We start from the raw sequence: 22,993 nt of genomic DNA, 5'->3' as shown, positions 1-22,993 counted from the left end.
AAATGTAATGACTGACCTGCACCTTCCCAGATCTGATATAATATCCCAGAGATTAAAGTAATTCCAGAAAAAGAACTCTCTCCATTTTTTTATCTTGTGGATGTCCACCACAGTTGTTGTTTTCCTTCTTCCGGCTGTTTACTTCTACCCAATTACAACCACTAACGACGCAGCTTATACTGCCCCCTTCTGGTGACACTAACCAACCGAGTTTATTCAGTTTAAATCAGTCACTGATTCACGTTTGGGGTTTTTTTTTTTTATTATTGTTTTTTTGTGACTTGTCAGCAGATTGCTTTACTAAAACACTTCCCTGCTCTTAGCTCTAATTTCTGAAGTAAAAGCAATTTGAAGTGAGGAATCAAGGATATAAAATGAGATTGGGAATCAATTTGATTTAACACCAAACAACTTAATATTGACTTATTTAAGCTAGAGCTGATATAGTGTAATTGAATCCTTATTTGTAGTTTTTAAAGCTCCAGCAGGTGATGTTTGGAGCTGAATTGTTGTAATTAATATCTGTAAGGTGCTTCCACCCCTGTGTTGTGTAATCATTGAGTTTATTGTGTTTATTTAAACCAGTCTGCCCCCCCCCCCCCCCCCCCTCCTCTCTCTTCTCCTGTTCCTATGTCTCTCCACCTGGCTGTCTCCTCCCCCTGCCTCATATCGCAGCTCCCGCCCAGCCTCCTCAGTCTGGCTGCTGCCGCTCTCACGGTCACAGCTCGTGCCGACGCTCCGTCTCTGAGCGCCTCTCTGACTCTCTCCGTCTACCTGCCTCCCGCATCTATCCGTCTATCCGTCCACCCCCCTCTCCCCAGCCCCTCTCCTCCCCCCTCTCGGTGCGGACATGCTCCCGGGGTTCCGGAGATGAGGCTCCGAAATGTCTCATTCCTGACGGTCTTGTTGTTCGGGCTGTGCGGGCTGGTCTCCCTGTCCTGGTACACCGCCTTCAGCAGCTCCAGAGGTAAGACCCGCTCCCGGTGTGTCCCACTGCGAGGCTGCTGTGTTTGTGTGTATATGGGGGGGTGGGGGGTTTTCAGTTTGTCAGGTGGGTGGTCGTCATTGAGAGCTCGTGCTTCTGTAGTATTTTGGATGTTGCAGGAAAAAAGCGCCTGATGGTGTTGATGTGGGGCTGCAGCCTTCAGAGGGGCTGGAGGTAACGGGGGCGCTTGATTTGTGAAGTATCACAGTTCAGCTGCGTGAGGCGGCGCGAGGGTGGGGGGGTCTACAGGACAAGAATTAGGCTCACACATGATGCTGAAGGTGTGAGGGAGGATCAGGGAGCGCTTGGTTTGTGGCGCATCACAGGGTTTAGACGGTGATGATGATGATGAGGAAGATGGATCCAGCAGTGAGGTAATGTAGAGTGCGCTTGATTTGCGATGCACTGCAGCTGAGGAGGAAAGGAAGCAGATGAGTTTGATTCTTCTTTTTTGTTGCATCCTCGTTTTTAATTTTTTATAAAACAAATGTTTCTGTGAAGGTGATCAGGGGAGCGCTCAGTTTGGGATGCAGGACACACCTGCTGAGAGGGAGGGGTTGGTTTGATTTTATTAGAGCTGATCCTGTTCTTTAGAACAAAAGGAATTATGTGTAGTTTATGATGACTCACATCAAGACCAAAGCTAAGATGAAGAAGGGACGTGACGTTTTGTTGCAGTTTCTTTGCACTCTCTTTGGGAAAGGAGTGTGCACGTGGATGTGATGGGGGAGCGTTGTTTGATTTTACTGCACACACACTTTAAGTTATGAGGTTTTAAAGGGGAGAGCTCTGTTTGTGTTCAAGAAGAAGTTTGGTTGGTGGGTGGAGAAGAGGTGATAAAAGGAGCGCTTGGTTTGATGGATGAGGGTCAGTCTGAGGCAGGTGGGGTTGGTTTGGTTGCAGCTCTTTGATTTTAGGCCCATCACAGGTCAGGTGAATGGGACACGGGAAGCCCACAGGGAGGAGGGAGACGAAGAGGTTGGTTTGATTTTGTTGCTGTGCATGTGAAGCTTCCTTTAGGGGAGCGCTTGGTTTGTAACAATAAACACAAACTACCACAGATCCATGTTCACCAGATCCAGATGCATCACAACGTCTAACATCTCAGACTACCTTAAAATATGACACCATTCACCTGGAAAACATAAATCTATGAGCAGCATCTTCAGCACCTGTTCGCACTTTGCTGAGCCAAAAAAAGAGAAAGAAGTGCGGCTACTTTCAAATGACAGATCTTTTTAAAGAAGTCTGGTGTTGAAGCTTGGAGGTCTCAGGAATTTTGAGTTTGAACTTTATCGTACATGAGGTTTTTATTCTGCTTCATCGCAGCCCTTTTACATCTGTTTCCCTGTCTGTTTTCACACAATCTGTCCCCTAATACAGCTGAATTCCCGATGAAGCCAAGTCAGTCACATGGTTCAGTTCTTCTGTCATCAAACACTGAAGTGAGTCTGAAATCACGACTGAGAAGCAAAAAGTGCTGCTCTGCTCTGATTAATTCCTGGTTTTGTAACTGCAGCATCCTCACAAGCTAAAGACAACATCTGTTCTGTGACGTCGGCCATATTTACATGAATGACGATCTTCCAGAGAGGAAGTTTGAAGCGTGTCAGGTTGTCTGAACACAGTCCACAGCCTCACCACAGGGACAACACTGAGCATGTGCAGCAGCTAAAATGAACCGTGCAAAGCACAGAGAGGCCTCATTGTTGGATATTTTTGTTCAAAAAGTCACAAGATTTGACGCTCCGGCCTCCTGTTTTTACTCAGCAACGTAATCAGAGGTCATTTTGTTTTTCACTGTGTGAGAAAATGGATGCGTGGCGGGAAAAATGTCAAGCCTGCAGAAAAGGGTTCATCTTGTTGATGTCCACCGCAGCTGTTGTTTATTCCCCCTCCAGGTTTGTTTCCTGTTAGGACCACAACTTCTGCTGAACTCCAGAGAATTCCACCTCTGCATGGTGTCGCCTGTTTGTATTTTCTGTTGTTCTGTTTAATGCTGGGTGACATGGTCTAAAGTATTTACTATTATAGGCTTCCTGTTTTGAGGACTTTTCTGTTTCTTTAGCAACAAAAGTATCATTTCCATTGTAAAAATGATGTATAAACTTATTTCAATTAAGAAAAAATGTAATTTAAATTTAGATTTATAAGTTTACAAGATGCATTATATTTCAATGCATCACTAAGTACTAAACAATGTGGATGTCAGAATTCACAAGTTGCACCTTGAACACATCATGAAGTCTCCTGTTTTCAGTTACAGTGAAAGAGATTCTCTGTCAGTTCGTTGTTTGTACTTTTACATCATGACAGTTTAACTGACTGTGTAAATTCTCTCTGAAAGCAGCCAGTTTGTCCAACATGTCGCTCCATTTAACTTAATTTACTTTGCATAAGAAATATGCTGACAGAGTCATTAAGTTCCCAACAATCAGCAGAAATTGAAAGTGAACCTGTAACTCACCATGTTGCTGACAAAGAGGAGGCACAAACTGTCAGCGCTTTACACAGGAAACAGGTTATCTAACACGGCGTCAGGCTGCATTAATGTCAAAAGTATTGACCGATTGTTGTATCCTGTCTTGAAAAATATCAATACAAATGAAAAATTCAATGTTCTGCCCGGCTCTGTGGAGGTGAAATAAAGTTTGTAAGTCTGGAGAATATTCTGTATTTCTGTGTAAACATGACCTGAAACATCATCAGATCTCTGAACGAGGCCTAAAATTGTGAGAAAACTTTCTTCTGCGCGTTTAAATATTTACATTTTCTAATAACTGTGTGAGGCAAAAGTATGTGAAGCTCTTTTATGAGCAGTTAGCCTGGAGAAAGGACAACCGTGGAACATGGTGGTGGTGGTGTCATGCTTTGGGCCTGTTTGCTGCCTCTGAGGCTGTAATTGGGGCTGCATGTCAGAAGGTAATCAAAGGAGCGCTTGTTTTGTGTTGGGTTCAGACTGGGTGGGAGGAGTCAGTCAAATGTGGTGGATTTGATTTTACAAAAGTTGTTTTTTGGTAAAAAGAAATATTGCATTTGCAGAAGTTCAGACTTTCATTGGTTTGTGATCCATTATGTGCCAAAAGAGAGAGAACAGGATTAGTGAGCGCTTGGTTTATGGTCTGAGACAGAGCTGTGGGGAGGTGATGCTGCTATTTGTGCAGCTCCTGGGGGGGGGGGGGGGGGGTGTTGTGTGGTTTTGTCCTTTGTTGAACTCTGCCTGATGTGTGGATGTTAACACACATGTGATGTGTCTCAAGACCGAGGGAGCGCTTGCTTTACAGGCCGGGGAGGGGGGTGTTGAGCTGTTTTGGATGAGGCAGTGATAACGTGTGGGTGTTTACACTCCGGAGCGCTGCTGTCAGCTGCAGCCCCCGGGGCCATGGGAGCGCTTGGTTTGGAAGGTGGTTTGTGAATCTGTGACAGAATCTTTCAGCCAGTGATTTTCTCCTGTGTGAGGAGCGCTTGCTTCATGATTCACCTCTCAGCGGGAGGCTGGGGGGATGCAGCTGTTGTGGACCAGATGACGGATGGAGCATCAGACCAGAGAAGGGGCGCTTTGTTTGGGACACTGCAGGGTGAGAGGGGTTGGAATCAAGTTCTGTTGTGGAATCAGTTCAAACAGTTAGAGACTGCACAGAAAGGGGGGGGGCACCTGATTTTAAGCACAGCCCTCACTGGAGGGGTGGAGTTAAGTGGAAGGAGGGAATTTTAGTTGCTTTGGAGATATCAGACTGGCTGTAAAAAAAAAAAAAGAACTCTAGCAGGAAGAATCCAGTTGGCCGTGCTGATAATAATCTATTCGTCATATCAGATCGTTCTATGCAAAAGACGAAACTCCTTCAAAGTTTCAAAGAGCAGTCTGACAGATGGAAACATGATAACATTTCTTCTCGACGTTACCTTTCTCTTTTCCTCTTTCATAACTTCTGCTTTTCTCCTACAGTGACTCAGCATGAAGTGTGCATTAAATTACAGTAAACCTGCGTCTGAAATTTGAAAAACAAGTTGACATGGTGGTGATTTGGGCTGTTTTAGTTTGTATTTACTTCATTCAGTGGAGACAACACGGGGAAATATGAGAATGCTGATCAGCAGATGTTTTTAAAATGAATAAATGGGCTGGTTAAAATGAATTGAACAAACCTTTGATTGATTAAAGTGTTGCTTTAGAAAAGGTTGATGGAAAGAGCTTAACCCTGCTGCTTGAGTACTGCACCTCTTATTCTCAGTTTAATTCAATTGCCAGGAAAAAATAAAACTAAAACTAAGATTAATCAGTCCAAAAGCTTTTTATCATAATGATTATGATGGTGAACGAAGAGGAAGATGAAGCTGCGTCCCTCTACATCTGTGATGAGCTGGTTATGGCACAAACACGATGCACAACGGCGCATTTTCCAGCGCGACAACAACAGTAATATCGTCTCCTTCCACTTCCGGGTGACGATCGCGGGAAAAAAATGCCGAGCATGCGCAGAACGCTCGATCCGATCCACTGTCGTCTACGTGCACGTTCAGTGGGCGTTTGGATTGAGTTATCTTGGGCTCTTAATTCGATGGCGAGTAACCCGATCCGTTTTTTTGTCAGATTAAGGTGTCTACATGAACTGAATAACTCAGTCTTATATCCGATCCAATGGCACTCGTGCTGCACCGTAGCAGCTGGAAGGTGATACCAGAGACCTCCTCCTCTGGTTTCTCCAGTTTAGCATAGATGCTTCTCAGAGTGTCCCTTCTCCTTCAGATGGAGGTGAACTGCTGAGTCTGGACCTTAGATTCTGGTCTCTCCTGTATAAAGGTCCATTATATACGACACCACTCAGTCTGTGTTTGGTCCTTTGGGTGAAGCAGTCTCTGCCTGAGGGTGTTTGGAGAAGATCCTTCCTTACAGTATGTTTGCACCTGTGCTTCTGCTCTAACAGTATTGTTTGGTTTGAAGAGCTTTCCAGATGTGTTGGTGCTCCTTTTGTCTTCCCTCAGCCTTTGCAGGGACATTCTCGTCCTGATGATGTAGTTTCTAACAGCTTCTGCTGAGATTATGGTCTATTCTCACATTTAACAACATCGAAGCTTCTGTTCAGTCAGAAACTAAGATGACTGAGAGACAGTCGCAGCATGGTCAGAGGAGGAGAACTGCGATCAGTGATGATACCCCGGCGTCTCTCAGAGGGAGGATTTTTGAACCAGTGATGTGGAACACCACCGTCCTGATGATGGAGTTTGTCAGAGTTGCAGGATTTCAGCTGCAGCAGAAGTTTCCTGACAAACTTTGAGATTCAGGACGTCCGGTTCAGTCAGCCTCCATCTCATCCGTCTGATTCAGACCCTCAAACTGAAATGACCTAAAACTTTGTTATTTTATGGTTGTCACGTTGAGCTGCAGAGCTTCAGGAAAGCCAGAGTTTAAGGGGGTTCATTTCTGTTTCCTTTCAGTCAGACTGAAAATGATCCACGTTGACAACAGGTTCGTTGGATATTTCTACAGCAGGTAGGTTTATGGGGAATTAAAGGTGTGACAGACAGCCCACTGAAATGAAGTGTTGTTATGCCCTAAATCAGTTTAACTGCAGCTGTTTTCTGACTTTGATCTGAACAGGAAGGTGCGAAGCTTCAGTCAGACAGACAGGTTCAGACCTGCTCAGCCTCAGCCTCTCTGATCTGTTTACTGCACTTTGCTCTGGAACTGGAGCTTCATCCACAGTCCGACGCTGTTTTCTGGCTGAAAACAACGACATGTGTACATTATATTCCACATTTGTTTGCTCCCTGTCCACTCAGCTCAGTTTGACGTTTTCCACTCGTGTTTGTTTCTCAGCTCCAGGCAGCATTCGGTGTGTGTGCAGCTGCATGTTTGCAGTTTGAATGCCACCTCCTCTTCTGGGCACTTGTTAGTCTGTTAATCAAGAAAAATCATCACCATCATCACTGATGACCACAAGCTGCTCTTATTAAGATTAAACCCAGTGAGTCATTAAGGAAAGCACGCAGGCAGGTTAACTGAGAGGATTTAATCTTCTGAATGTGGCCTCACATCAGTATCAGGAAAAACTAAACTCACTCTGCCATCCAACACGCAGTGTGATGGGATGAGCATGCACTCAGCTGATAAGAATCAGAGATTAATCAATTTCAAATGATTGTTTCTCTAACTCTGAATGTGCGCCAAGTAAGATGACACACACACACACACCTGTGCAGGCTGCTTAATGTCAGAGGTCACAGGAAGTATACACAGAATTCCATATATCTGGCCACTTTATAAACAAATGGTTTGGTCGACACCTGAATATTTCCTGTTTCCAGCCTCTGAAACGTGATGATTTGATGCTTTTCTTTCTCTCGCAGGACGACAGGTGGAATAAATATATGTTTTGAGCTGTTGGTTGGACAAAAAAACCATGACAGAAAGTATTCTGCTGGTGAATCTGTAATTAAAATGTTTTTAATGAATCAACAGTTTAAGATAAATCGAGCACAAACAGAGAAGTTTCTCTTTTTTTTCGATATATTTCCTGTTTTGGGGCATTTCATTATAATCGGATCAGCCGCAACATTAAAACCACTGCGGGTGAAGTCAGTCAGTGGGATACTCTGCAGGGAAACGTTGTGTCCTCGTGCTTCTGTGCATGTTATTTTGACATGAACACGCTCCAACATTCACTGCTGCTGTGCCAGGACACCTGGTGTCACAGATCACGATGGGACACCCTGGATTAACTCAGTTAAGGGATGTATTTTTAGCCCGAGTCCATTGACATCCATCATGATGACGGTCGGAAAAACTTTGATCTCAGCTTTTATATCTTTGATGTTCCCGCAGGCTTTACACCCCCCTCTGAGAACCTTGTCAGTAATTTAATTAAATTAATTAAATAATACTTGAAGGTTAATTATATCACAGCAGTATTAATTATTATTAAAGATCAGCTGTTGTTACAGATAGATAACAAAATGAAATAAATCAGCTGACAAACATGTAGAAATGTAACAGAGAGCAAGGTGTGTTTTTGTAGCTTAGCAACAACTTAGCTGATGATGTCACACACAGCGGCAGCAGGTAACACAGGTGAACTCTCTCAGCAGACAACATGGACAGAAACTCCAGCAACTGAACATCTGGGGTGCAGAGACGCTCCTTCTCAGTGACATGTCCAGGATTACACCATCTGTTGAACCTCCTCCTTTACTGTTACCGCTCTGTCTGCAGTCTTAAAGCTGAGCAGAGAGCTGTTAGAGTTGCTCCTGCAGCCAGATCTCTTCCTGATATTCCTGCTCTGTCCTCATCAGGACTCCAAGCTCGTCCATTTTATCCATCAGATCTCACATTTCCCACAATGATTAAAGGAAGAAATGGTTTAAACTTCCTCCTCCTTTTTCTCTATTTTGTTCCTGCTCTGCATCCTGGAGGTCTCCTCTTCAACTCATCTTGAATTGGGGTCTTATTCCAGTCATTACTTGGGCTTTTGAAAGCTCATTTAGCTGCTACAACAGGCTAACAACGTTCCTGTTGCCATGGTTACACATTATAACATAACAGTCACCAACAGAAGTCCCTCCAGCAGCACAGCATCCAAACCAGCATAGAAACATGTTTCAAGCTCAGTAGAAAACTGAATAAAATTCAGTTCAGTTTTATTTCAGCTAACACACAAAAAGATACACATAGACAAAAAAAAGACACAAAAAGCCACCAAAAACACACAAAAAGGACACAATGAGGGCCCAAAGAACTCACTGCTGTGGATGTTTGTGTTGTGATGGGTCGGAGCTGTTTTGTTGGGGCGAGGACGTGCACGATGTTAGGCGGGTGGTTTTAATGTTATGGCTGACCATTATCTGTGTGTTTTCAGGTCAGAGCTGCAGGTTGTCATTAACCTCCATTAAAGTTTCTGGTGATTCATCAGCTGCTGCAGGAAGAACAACAGCCGATCGCTCATCTGATACCACACACAGTACTACAGAGTACTGTACAGTATTATAGAATACTGCAGAGGACCACGCAGAGTACCACGCAGAGTACCACGCACAGTACTACAGAGTACTGTACAGTATTATAGAATACTGCAGAGTACCACGCAGAGTACCACGCAGAGTACCACGCAGAGTACCACGCAGAGTACCACGCAGAGTACCACGCACAGTACTACAGAGTACTGTACAGTATTATAGAATACTGCAGAGGACCACACAGAGTACCACGCAGAGTACCACGCACAGTACTACAGAGTACTGTACAGTATTATAGAATACTGCAGAGTACCACACAGAGTACCACACAGAGTACTACACAGAGTACCACACAGAGTACTACGCAGAGTACCACACAGAGTACCACACACAGTACTACAGAGTACTGTACAGTATTATAGAATACTGCAGAGGACCACACAGAGTACCACACAGAGTACCACACAGAGTACCACGCAGAGTACCACACAGAGTACCACACAGAGTACTACACAGAGTACCACACAGAGTACTACGCAGAGTACCACACAGAGTACCACACACAGTACTACAGAGTACTGTACAGTATTATAGAATACTGCAGAGTACCACACAGAGTACCACACAGAGTACCACACACAGTACTACAGAGTACTGTACAGTATTATAGAGTCATGCAGAGGACCACACAGAGTACCACACACAGTACTACAGAGTACTGTACAGTATTATAGAATACTGCAGAGTACCACACAGAGTACCACACAGAGTACCACACAGAGTACCACGCAGAGTACCACACAGAGTACCACACAGAGTACCACACAGAGTACCACACAGAGTACTACACAAAGTACTACACAGAGTACCACACAGAGTACTACACAGAGTACTACACAAAGTACTACACAGAGTACTACGCAGAGTACTACAAACAGAGTTCAGCAGGAAGCTGAAGCCAGCTCATTTTTTGTCCGTTGTGATGTTGAAAGCTGGGATTAGAGTGAGAATTCACAGGACATGGCTGTGACTCATCGCACTCCCTGATGTGATGCATGCACACACGTGCACACACACTCACACACGTGCACACACACACATGCACAGTGTTTGGTGTGCGCTCAGTCCCTTCATGCCCCTTTCCATCCTTTCTGGACAAAGTCGTGTTTCTGCAGCAGAGCGGAGATTGATTCACAAAGAGATGGCAGCTAACCGGCCCGAGTGTGTGCATGAGTGTCTGTTTGTGCATGTGTGTGCGCGCACGTGCGTGGGCCACTCAGGATAAATTAGTTCAGTCAGAGGAGCTACAGAATGAAGGTGCATTTGATTTATTCATCCCTCTGAGACTGCAGAGGTGATGTCATGTTGACAGCAAGGTGTTATGTCCGCACCTTTTAATCCAGCCCTCTGATTGGCTGACTCGGTTTGTCCCCTCTGTTGGATAAAAGGGACATTTCGCTGTTTTAATTATTTAAACATTTTGATTTTAATTATATTTAGATTATTATGTGAAAAAAATAAAATTTAAAAACCTCTACAGACTTTTCATTTAGAGCTGCTGCAGGTTTGTGTGTACAGTGGACGTGCGCGCACACACGTACGCACACACGTGCACTCACACACCCGCTTCATCACACACTCACACACATACACATGCAGATTGATTTACCGGTTCATAGCAAGTAGATGACACATCGACCTCTTTCAGTCTGGAAGTGAACTCGCTTTGCCTTGTCCTGCTGTCTCACGCACACACACACACACACACACACGCGCACACACATCCTGCCTGGCATTACTCAGCTGTGATCAACTTGATTTTACTCTCCTCTCTGCTGTTTTTCTTCTGTTGCTCAGAAATGATCCATCAAGTCTGTTCAATTGTTCTGTTTTAGGCCGTTTTGTGTGGGTGTGTTTATAAAATATATCACACCAGAAAATGAACTTATGATGAACAACATCGAATTAGAAAAATGATCTGAAATTACATTCCTCAGAGTGATGATACAGAGTAGATTATACTGGAAGCCAAGCTGATGTTAAAGAAACAAATATATGAGATCACAGCGTTAATGTCTCCTACTTTGAGCTCACTGCAAACATAGACCCCAGATACTGAGTTGCATGTGGTGAAAAATAGATGAAATACATATTTAAACAGCTGTTTAAACCCATATTGATGGCCAAATGCAGCCTGTTGTTGAGCTGAGCCGTTCTGTGTCTCCTGTTGAAGGAAGGGAGGGTGTTGTAGGCGTGAGCGTGCATGATCGCGTGTTAACAGCCTGGCGAGGGGACAACCCCTTTCAGCTGGTTTGATGGATGAATGGAGCGTCCTCTTCTGTTGACCAGCGTCATGTGACTGTAAACCTGTTTCTGAAGAGCTGCTGGGCTGCTGTTGGAGGTCAGGAAACCAGAGAAGAAGAAGGAGTAGGCGAAGACATTTGTTCTTTATTCCAGTTCATGGTGTTTGAACACAGTTATTCAGCCTTTCTTTCACTCCTTCTGTTTCTCTGGTATCTGTCTCTTAAAATTTCTCTTCATCTCTTTTCATCCATCGTCCTGTCGTCCCTTCTTACTTTCCTTTCCTCTCCTTTCTTTTCTTTTTTCCTTCATTAATCCCTCTGTTCTGCTCATTTTCTTCCCTTTCCTTGTTTCCATCTCGGGTTTTCTCCCTTGTCCTCCTCCTCCTCTTCCTCTCTCCTGAGCTCAGTGTGGTAACAGGAGAGGATCTTTGACAGTTTGGTCAATAAGATGGAAGCTGAGAGTCTGTGTGAGTGTAACGTGAGCTTCAGATTAACTTTGTGAAGCTGCACTTTGAGGTGTCAGTCACATTGTTCATGGCTGTGTGTGTAATTCCAGTCTGATGGATCAACAAACACAAATCAAAATCATTTAAAAGTTACTTTTATTTCTAAACATCAAGTTAATCTCAATCTGTGTAAAATCTGTAGATAAAAAGCATCAAACATCAGCTCATAATGACCCATTAGGTCTGTTACTTCCTGAAGTCAGAGAAAACAACGACGAGCAAATCAGAGAACAGAGGAAAAATGTCTGAAGTTTGGAAGCATTTCAAAGGAAAATACTGTACAGTGTGTCCATTGTAAAAGCCAGTTAGCTTAGCACAACGTCAATGCTACAGCAGAAAGCAGCCAGTTCACATATCGAGTCCACTGAGCAGAACAAACACAAGGGAACATTTCACGTTAACATTTTAATGGAAATCAGTCGGCTTGTTAGCTGAGAAGGACGCTAGCAGAGAACAGAAGGAAGCTAGCAGAGAGCTGAAGGAAGCTAGCAGAGAGCTGAAGGAAGCTAGCAGAGAACAGAAGGACGCTAGCAGAGAACAGAAGGAAGCTGAGGCTTGAGCAGGGCAGTAGAGACACTTTTTCCAAAAAGCAACTTGTGTTTATTGAGCCGGATGCTATTTTCTGTTAAAATGTCACCAGAACTGCCCCGCTAGCACAAGCACACCATCACATTGTCCTTAATGTGCCTCTGCCCATCAGAGCAGCTTCAGCCTGTAAGCTGTTAATGTGAACTAATATCCGGAGTCACATCAAAGTCTACACCAGAATGAAAACAGCTCATTTTATCAGACCGTGTTGTAGCTGTAAAATCAGAGAACTGCTGGTTAAAGTGTCGTGTTAACCGCTGTTATTTAACTCTGCTTCTGAGTCACTGTGTTGTCTGATAACAGACAACAAAAAAGGAAATAAGAGGCTTTATTGGGATTTCAGCTGCATTAAAATACAGTTTATGAATGCAGAAACAGTAGGAGAGAAGCAAACAGATGTTAACACAGCTGGATGTTAGCTGGGAAGCTAACACCTACTGTTCTATAGTCCTGTTATCAATATCAGGAGGAGAAATGTTTGTAGATAAGTACGTTTTTTGGACACATGACCCAGCAAGAACTGTGGCTAAAAGCTGCTTCATTATGTAATTTTTCTCTTTGAATTATGTCTTATTTGATTGATTGATGGAATAATCGATTTAACATAAACAATTACCTAAATAATCGATAACTGCTGCATGCTACAGAGTAGTTTTAGTCTTCAGTAATGCCTCTGACACGTTCAGATTTAAATAATGAGACTGAGCTGATCCTGCAGAGACAAATCTCCTCACAGTTCAGAGAACGTAACGATTCAAAGATCACGTTGATGTTTACTGGCAGCGAGGATCTTTTAAAAATCTGATTTTCATCTCTTTAATCCCTCTGAATCTGAGGAATTCATGGACTTCACTTTAATTAGCTGAGGGAACCGGAGAAAGTTATGAACATCGTGATTGGTACAAATATCTGTCAGTCGAAGTTCGCGTGACTGGATCCCAACAGTTCCACGTTTAATGACTCTGTGGTAGTCGTGCGTTTTTATCAGCTCTGATCAGCAACAACAGAAACACACCTGAGGGTACACATTTAATTTGACTGTGGTTGCTGCGGACGCGGCTACAGGAGAGGGCACGCCTTACTTTTTATTTACAGAAATACATGTTTGTCGACTGTAACGTCTCACATGGAGGCTCTGAAACCGATAGCAGCAACTGGCAGACAAAAACAGACAAGACTGATGGATTTTAGTGTCTGTATGACAGCCTGCTGCTCCTCCTCAGTCCTGCTGCCAGGGCTGACGTCTGCTGTGCTGTTAGAAATAATAAGCTGGTCTTATTATCTGAGAAAGCTTCTCAGAAACTGGTCCAACAGAGCCTGCAGCATACAGTGTGGTGTAGCGCAGTGCCATTCCTTTATGGTTGTGGACATTACTGGACCGGTTCTGCTACTACTCATGTTGTAAAATGACTCACTGGCTTGTTTTAGCAGGTGTATCCGTGTTATTTAAAAGAAAAACCTGTTCAAACGGGTGTATAGATACATCACCGTGACTTTATCTGAACAACTAGGAGCAGACACATCCGGACTGATTCCCTGTGAGTTGTTTTTAGCTCGTTGGTTCCGGTCATCTTTCCCTACGAACGTCATCTGATTTAAGACCACTTCCTTACAAAGCTTCCGGTCTTTGATCATTGCTGTTGTGCAGAAGATTGATGATAGATGGTCATCCAGCAGAAACCACCTATTTCTGCCTCATATTACTGATTTTTCACTAGAGTTAATCGGTAATGACATAAAATCGAAACAAACAGCTAAATCTAATGTGTAATAAGTAACTGATGAAGACTAATATTCTAATGATGAGTCAACCGATCAGCTGCCTGCTGCAGGAAACTGGGTTCATACGGTAATAAGTGGTTATAATAGGTTTTCTTTTACAAAAACAAGTGAAAGTGACGGAGGAATTTTGCTGGAGGATGTCTTTTTAGTAAAACCTGAAGTCAGTTTCACTAAATGAAGCACCCCTCCATCTGTCCGTCCTTTAATGACTGAACCAGGCTCTTGGATCACACTCATCCGTGTAACACACACCGGTAAGGTTTTGTGACCGGATCTTGAACAGTTGCGGCAGATCGTGTTGACTGAAGTTGGTCAGGACTGATGGACTCACTCGTGCCAGAGTGAGGAGGAGATGATAGAATCAAAGTTTAACTAAAGAGTGTCGTAGAAAACATTCAGGTTCAAGCAGGAAACCAGCAGCAGTCTGCACAGTGTGTGAGAGACCTGGACCGCTGCCCTGGCCTCGGGGGTTTGGATAGCCCCCCCCACCCCCCTATTAACAGACGCACCCTTCTGCTGGCGGTCGTCACGGTACGAGCTGTAACTGCTGCCCTGTGGGCAGCTTTCAGCTTCGAGCCAGGCCCGACGGCGTGGGTGTGTGGTACTAAATACAACTCCAATCATATAAAGTTAATGCTCACTTGCCTCTAGCCTCGTCCTTTTGTTCCTTTCAACTCAGCAGTTCAGTCACGTTCACAACTTTAAAGCCAGTTAACGCTTGAACTAACACGTGATCTGTGACTTAATGCAGGTGGAAACACGTGAAGGTGGACGTGGCGAGAAGTGATGACGCAGCTCTGCTTTTCCATGTAGGACCAACACTAACCTGCTCTGTTCTAACAGGCAACAGTCAAACAGACGGGATCGGGATGAAATGTGAGCAGTTAATGTGGCTCCTGAGTCTCACATCCAGAAAAACTACTGAAAAATCTCTCTGTAAAGTAGAAAATATTCAGGTAATCGAATATTCTATTGACTATTCCAAGAAATATCTTTACAATAACACTCATTTAAAAGAGGAACATCTACATTATGAACTAGCTTTTAGTCACAGTTATTGCTGGGTGATTTGGCCACAAAATGCATTTATCTTCCTCCTCTGTCATGCAGCCCGACCTCATCTATGAACAAATCATTATAATAAAGTGTCTCACAGAGGTGTGTAATGTAAACAGTGGTGTTTGGGTTGGTGTGTTTCCTGGAGGGTCGAAGACGCCGTGAAAAGGAGCTGATGAATATTTGATGAGCGCTCCTGCAGGTCGGGTTGCACTCCATCTCAAGGACTCTCCTCAGAGTTTTGGCCGTCATCGTTGAGCATGCACACCCGCAAAGAAACAAACTGCTGGGCTCTGTTCTTTTTATCTCTTTTGAATTTCAATTTGTGAGCTCCTGAATGTGTTTTAAACAGACTTTCTGAAGCTTAAAGGAAGCAGAATCATTAGTTTGTATGTTGGTGTGAGCAGAAGAGATCCAAATGTTGTTTTCATGAAATATGTGACGGGATCATAAGAACAAATCCCTGGATCCTGGAATCCCCTTTACTTATATCTTCACTAAAAATACCGCATGAATACTGCAAGTAAAAGTAAGTTTAAAGAGAAAATGCACTGAAAGCAGTTGGGATGAGCTGTGATGTGAGTGAAACTGAGCTGAGGAAACACCTCTGCAGGTATCGGATGTTTCGTGCCGCGTGTGTTTTGATCTGTCAGCTGCTTGTTGGCGTGTTGGCGGCAGGATTCAGCTACAGACCGACTGAGGCTTCAGGTGATTATCTGCTGCTGCTTCATCCACCTGACAGTCAGTGTGCACGTGAGTGTGCATGTGTGACCCTGAACCTTCCATCCACATGGGGCGTAAATTTGAACCAGAACGTCAGCAGAAGAAAACATGTCATTGATGCACGTCTCAATCCCAAATATTCAGATTTATAGATACTTTATTTGTACATAAAAGGTACGATATTAGAATTAAGAATTTAAACACACAGATTGAAAACAGAGTAATTTACTGGGATAGAAACACTATTTACATGCTTGTGTGTGGGTGGGTGGGTGGGTGCACATAATAACTCATCGATTAGTTTAGTCAGTTACTGCGCAGACTGTTAAAAGTTACTGTCAGAGGGTGGAGTTGTAAAGCATGATAGCCACAGGAAGAAATAATTTCCTGTGGTGTTCAGAAGCTCCTGTGTCCGACCACAACTGTGGAGGACTGAAACTCCACATATGGACAAGTATATGATGATAAATGCTGCTAAAATAATCAAATAGAATGTGATATTAATACATTTTTCTGCTTTGATTTTAAACTGCATGCATTTAAGCTTGTTTAAATGTTGCTTTTCTTATATAATTTGCATAAAGAAGCAGAAATATAGACAGATCTGACCTGAACGGGGGAGAAAATGCAGAGATAACAGAGAGGTATATACATCTGTACATAAAACAGATTTCCAAAAGGAAATAAAAGAAATGTATGGTGAAGTCAAAAAGGAAATAGTTTTGAAGCGATAAATAGATCAGTACAATGCAAATGAGAGTAATACAGGAATACATACAGAAAAAACAAATGAACAAAGACAGAAGTTAAATAAATTCCAAATAAAAAAACAAATAAAACTGAAAACTGAGTGGTAAGGTGAACAAATAACAAATAAAACAAGCTTAAACGAATCACAGTCTCACAGTGCTGTGGACTCACAGCATCAGACAGGCTTCAGTCAGTAACTGGATTCTGCAGCTGTGCGTGGATACTGGGACACTGGGATAAAGGGCAGAATGATTCACAGGTCAGAGTTAAGTGGCTTAACAAAGACATAAAGGAACACATTCCTCTGAAAATGGTCGGGTACAAGGACTGGACTGAAAACAAGTGAAAAAGCAGCCAATGTCCAAAGAAAAACTTTGAAAGACCTTCAGAAAGTTTGGAGAACTATTGCTCAAGACCACTTTAAAGATTAGAAGAAAGTCGTAAAGAAATTAAGACTGCTTTGCTTTGAAATCAGGGCTGCTTTGACCTGATGGTGCTACAGCTCTGCAGCACTTTTACTTGAGTTTGACTGTGATATTTGCAGTTTTCCTTCAGGGAAAGTTGTGAATTCCTCCTCACACACACTCTGTGTTAGCTTTGAGGCAAAGGGCTGACACTGATCTGTTGAGTGAGCTGTGTGTGTGTTTCAGGGGTATCAGGAGGACAACATGTGACGCAGTGCCTTTAGCATGTGACCCAGTGTGTGTGTGTGATTTTATGTTTCTGGATGGGACCTTTGACCTGTTGTTCTGACTTGTTTTTTCTTTGAAGACAGTCTATTTTTCAGATTAACATGAAGAATTCCTCCTTGTGTCAGTTATCAGCTATAAATCACAGCTTTGTAAAACCGTTCGTCTCAAAAAGTTAGTTTTTTTTGTTTTGAATGAGATTTAGGTTTTATTTTTGTCTGAGGAAATCAGCCTTTTCTTTGAGTTCCAGATGAAAAGTCTCCAAGTGGCATTGAAACTTATTTGGCCTCATACTGTCAGTCGGATGCTAATATTACAATATAACAGTTTGGGAACTGATGCCCGATGGTTTTACAAAGACATTTGGACCTGTTTTGTTTGCAGAGTGCTTGCTACCACTTATTTAAATGGGTCTCATGTCATTGATACGCAGATGATATCTAATTGTACATTTCCTTTTCTCCATTCTGTCCTTCCAGACTGTATTGATGCCATAAAGAGCTGGATGGATGCTAATTATCTTTCACTGAATGTTCCAACAGTTTTGCTCCCACTGTGAATAACAATCTTGGATCTTTATCATAACTGGTTCAATCAAAAGTCAGAAATGTAGGTGTTACATTTATTCAGGCTCTTAATTTTGATGATCATATAAACTTCTTCTATGAAATATTGCCGACCTCAGTTTAATGGTGTTCACATGGTGAGTCATGTCTTTGTTTCCTCGTGATTGGACTGTTGGAACTCACTGTACGTCGGCCTCAGTGAGCCACCTTTGGACCGCTTACAGATGGTCCAAAATGCAGCAGCGAGGCTTCTTACCCGGTGGACTGACGCATAGTTTGTCGTCTTTTCACTGGCTCCCTGTAAAGTTCAGACTTCACTTTAGGATCTTGGTGATGTTTATAGGGCTGAGCGATTTTATCGATACCGCGATATATATCGATATTTTGTTTCCTGATAAAGTATCGATTTTTCAGTCGCTGGTATCGATTTTTAAATATTTTTTTATCATTATTATTATAATACTTACTTTATTGAAAAGTCTGACGTTACAATTAGTAAAAACACAGAACATTAACATAATACAAAACAATACAAAAAAAACGCTGATAAATTAGTTCATAAAAATGTTATGTAAAGTGCATCGCTCAGTGGTTTTGATGGCTTTTCTGTTTATAGAATGTAGGATTGTTGTGATGTATTGTTTGAGCGCCTTCTCAAAAATGAAAAAAGATGGTTTGTGATTAGAGAATTTGGATTTGTGTAAATGGTATTTAACCAGTAAAACAAGCAGGTTGATGATGTTATATTCACAACATAAACATGAGTCTGAGTACGCCGAAGACACGTTTGTGACATGTTTGTTTGTTTCCGTTTGTCTGGTGGTGCTGACCTTCCGGTTCAAAGGACGGACCACCAGTCCAATCAGCGACGATTCATGTCAAATCACACTGTCCCTTTAAAATCTTTCAGAAAATGATGTGTATTAAATCATACGAAATTAAATCTTATAAAATCGCATCAAATCGTTGGCTAAATGCCGTGTATTGTATCGTGAGATTAGTGTATCGCTACAGCCCTAATGTTTACATCAGTGAACTCCTGCATCCGTATATAACATGCAGGCAGTTGAGATTCTCTGCCCAGAACCTGTGGGTGGGTCCTGGCTCTGGCCTGAAAACTGAAGCAGACTTTCCAGGTTTTGTCTCCTAAACTATGGACTGATCTACCGTTACATCTGAGATCTGTGGACTCTATGGAAGCATTTAAAAAGCAGCTCAAGACTTATTTGTACAGTCTGGATGTTAATTAGTGGATTTGTTGTTGTGTTTTGATATTTGAATTTGTTGTGAAGGACTTTATCTCAGAGAAATCCATACAGGGACGTCTGGGTTTCTCTGTTAAAGCAGCTGCCCCCGCGACCTGATCCCCGGATAAGCGGTAGATGATGGATGGATGGATGGCACTTTATCTCTTTGTCTGCTGTTGCCATGCACTACAGCCATGATATTATCAGGTACATTCTGGAGGAGCTGTATTAGAGAACACAAAGGTCTGCATCACTACTTTTACCTGACCTGCAACACGTGGCACGGATATCAATAATATAGTGTATATAGTATACATCTGACACGCTGCTGTAAAAAGATCCAGATTCCCACATCATGACTTTCCTCCAGGTACAGCTGCAGAAAAAGTCCAGATTAAATTCTCTGGTGCTTGTGTGTGAAAGCTTTGGTCTTTAGCCATTAGCACCACATCTTTATGCCCCAGTGCCTGTGCAGAAACAGCAAACCCCGTTCCTCTTGGGGAGGTTTATTGATCACAAAAGCTCCAGCTTGTTTCTGGGGTTTACTTTGCAGTTTAAAGCTGTTTGAACAACTCACAAATCAAACTGAGGAGAACTGTCTCTTCCTTAGCTTTTCAAATGGCGTCTTGACTCCATTTGCTGCCTTAAAACTTAAACTTAACAAAAACATTCTGCAACATATTAAAATATCTAGTATCTTAGTGATAATGTTTTTCCCCCCCGAGTGTGAAACACATGATCCCACAGTCCCATTAGAGAGGCTGACAGAGGGAGAAGAAATCTGGAGAGTAACTAAAGACAGATGAGCAGAAAATCTCTGTAAACACGAAACAAACAGAAACGAGATGAGAGCAGAAGATGCAGCGTGGAGGGTATTTAGAGAGGAGGATGAGGAGGAGGAGGAGGAGGTGACAGGGAGTCTCTGTACTGAATCAGATCAGCTTCCTCACACAGAGTGAACCATCTGTCTACCAGAAACAGTGTTTGTGTGTCTGGGTGTGTGTTTGTGGAGCTTTGTGCATTCATTTACTGTAAATGAGTAATGTGAGCGTCCAGGGAAACGGCAGCTCGTATGCGAGTCTGATTCACTTTCATTAGATTAACTGTTTAAATTTCTCCGTCAGCTCGACTCACTTCAAATGGCTTTATTGGCACGAGTGCTCAGATGCAGTGTTCCTGCAGAGCTGCGTGAATGTTGGCATGAATTTATGAGACGTCCAGAGCTGCAGGAAGAAGAAAAATAAACTGAAGCTGTTATTAACTCAGAATCTTAGTGACTTTGAGACGACTTTTCTACTTCCTGTCCCACTGGTGATTCATTACTCTTCTACTTCACCCTCACGGCTTGAAAATACACATTTTCACAGCTCAGGCATTTTTAGGCACGGGGGTCACATTTTCTGTCATATGACACTGATATTACCTTCAAGAGGCGTAGCAGACACGTGGGATGGGTCCCCCTCATTTTTCTTAACAGTTTGATTCATTTTTTAAGTTAGAGCTCATTTTACTGAGATGCCTTTAACGCTGTTGGTGCCAAGAGGGGGAGGATGTGAGCTGCTAATTGTATGTTAATATATTCAGAAATTAATCAGCAACGTGCATCAAACCAGACAACAATAGACAAAAAAACTGTGGTTGTTTCAAAGTTCTCCAACATTCTCTATTGGGGACAGCCGTCTGCTTCCTCAGCCAGGCCTTTGGAATATGTGCAGAATGTGGTTTTGCATTGTCTGCATAAAAAATGCACGGACGTCCCTGGAAAAGATGTGTTCCTGAAGGCAGCATATGTTGCTGTAAAATCTCAGTGAACTTTTCTGCATTATTGCTACCGTCACAGAAGTGGAAATGAGCTTTGCCGAGGGTCCTGATCCAACCCCATACCTTCACAGAGCCTGGCTGCAGGGACTGGCTGCTGACAGCAGGCTGGATGCTGCTTTTGCTCTTTGCTCCATTTCTTCCAACAAAGATCTGGAATACTGATCGGTCTGACCACAGTACACGTTTCCACCGTGTGACGGTCCATCCCAGATGCCTCCGAGCCCAGAGAAGTGGACGCCGCCTCTGGACGAGGTTAACATCAGGCTTCTTTTCTGCACAGTAAAGCTTGTGAATGGAACTCTGTATTGTGGTGCTTGACAAAGGTTTCCCACAGTAATCCCTTGTCCATGTGCTTCTATCTGCTAATGATGAATGAAGGTTCTTGATGCAGCGCCGTCTGAGGGGTCAGAGGTCACGGGTGTCCAGCTCCCTTGCTCCCTTGTCCTTTACACTGAAACTCCTCCAGATTCTTTGAATGCTTTAATGATATTCTGCACAGTAGAGGGAGAAATATGCAAATCCCTCCAATCTTTCTTTGAGGAACATCGTTTTTAAACATTTTCTCACACATTTGTGGACAAACTGGAGATCCTCTGAACATCTTTGCTCTTCAAAGACTCTGTCTGTAATGGAGGCTGCTTTTGGACCAAATCATGGTTACATTCACCTGTTCAAAATAACATCATTATTTACTTTTTCAGCCTCATTACGGCCTCTAATTCATCTCCATCCAAACTTCTTTTTGGAATGTTTTGCAGGTTGAAATGTAAAAATGGATGTTTGTTAACAGATGAAATGAAGCTGATGAGACAAAACATTAAATACTTGAAATTAATGTTGAATAACTGTATTTGTTTCCTATTTTATGTTTCCAAACCATCCTGAGCTGAAAGTCTGGATAGATTAACATGTTACAGGAAACATAAATGAAGTGTTATCAGCTGAAGAAATCAGCTTGAAAGAAGTAGAAGAAAAGCCTGGAACGTGATACTGAAACAGAACAGCAGTAAAATAAGAGAGTGAAAGTTCAGCATGGAGCAGTGAAACCCGATGATTCCTCCGTACTCGGGGAGGATAAGGTGTTGTGGTTAATTGGTCGGTATTTCAGCCTCCCTCCAGATGTGGCCCCTCGCTTTCTAAATGCCCTCTTTGTGTCAGAGGCTGCTCAAGTCGTTTTCCACAGACGCTCTCATTCACAAGCTGCTACCTGACTCCGTTCACCTCCACCTCCCAGACGGAGGGAGGGGTCTGGCGGCGGCGTCTGGGGCTCCGTATCCTGTGTCCATTCTGAACGGCTCCACGTGCAGCTGGATTCAAGCCGCTGAAACAAAACTTCAACTCATCAAATCCATCGTTTTCCAATGGAAGTGCACGTGCTGTAAATCCTGTTTTATCTCCCAGTTACCAGCCTGGACTCACAGAAACACACAGAATGACTGTGCCGTTCTCATAATGTATATCTGTGCTGTCTTTCAGGAAATAAAGTCCGTAATTATAACATAACCCCTTCATTACATTCACATTAAATTCAGTTAAATTATATTAAATTGGGCGAGTTCGGCTGAGAGCCAACTTAGCTGCTCTGCACTAATTATAATTACGCTGCTGGCAGCGATCTGATGATTCACTCTGACAGACAAAGCTGATTATCAGCCGATCATCAAGCTCCCGGCAGGGGATTGAAACCAGGTCCTGATCAGATAGGATCAATGAAGCCTCACTGACTCCTGATCTGAATCTGCTTTTCGTGTTTTAGCTCCCGGTTCCAAACTGTTTAACGCAGACTCCAGGGATTAGACCGGCCCCTGTACTGTTAAAGGTTGCATATGATGGCTTTTATGCCATTTTTTAAAAACAATTTGACACCATTTTCTAAGGTTTTACTGAGATGTATGAGATCTTTGAGATCTTTTTTCAATGTTTAATTATCATTCTTATTTAATTTATTGATCTTTAGAAAGGCTTGGAAATAAAGGGTTCATAGAAAAGGTTTAGCACTTTGGTAGTTGTTGTAAAACATTTCCAAA

General features: G+C 42.9%; 1 protein-coding gene across 3 annotated transcripts in view; it reads left to right on the top strand.

Moving 5' to 3' along the window:
* Nucleotides 1-683: 683 nt before the first annotated feature.
* The window catches only part of mgat4b (alpha-1,3-mannosyl-glycoprotein 4-beta-N-acetylglucosaminyltransferase B), a 94,529-nt gene continuing 72,219 nt past the window's right edge, over nucleotides 684-22,993 (top strand). For all 3 annotated transcript variants that reach the window (XR_011917789.1, XM_072395186.1, XM_072395185.1), the window contains exon 1: nucleotides 684-967. Coding sequence is in view for 2 of the 3 variants with exons in the window: in XM_072395186.1 (XP_072251287.1) it covers nucleotides 871-967 (97 nt within the window). In the remaining variant the exon portion in view is untranslated. The remainder of the gene's footprint in view (nucleotides 968-22,993) is intronic.

This window comes from Leuresthes tenuis, unplaced genomic scaffold (genome assembly GCF_036924035.1).
Source record: "Leuresthes tenuis unplaced genomic scaffold, fLeuTen1.0.hap1 SCAF_11, whole genome shotgun sequence".
NCBI lineage: Eukaryota > Metazoa > Chordata > Actinopteri > Atheriniformes > Atherinopsidae > Leuresthes > Leuresthes tenuis.
The sequence above is the reverse complement of the archived record's forward strand: the minus strand, read 5'-3'. Positions and strand labels throughout refer to the sequence as shown.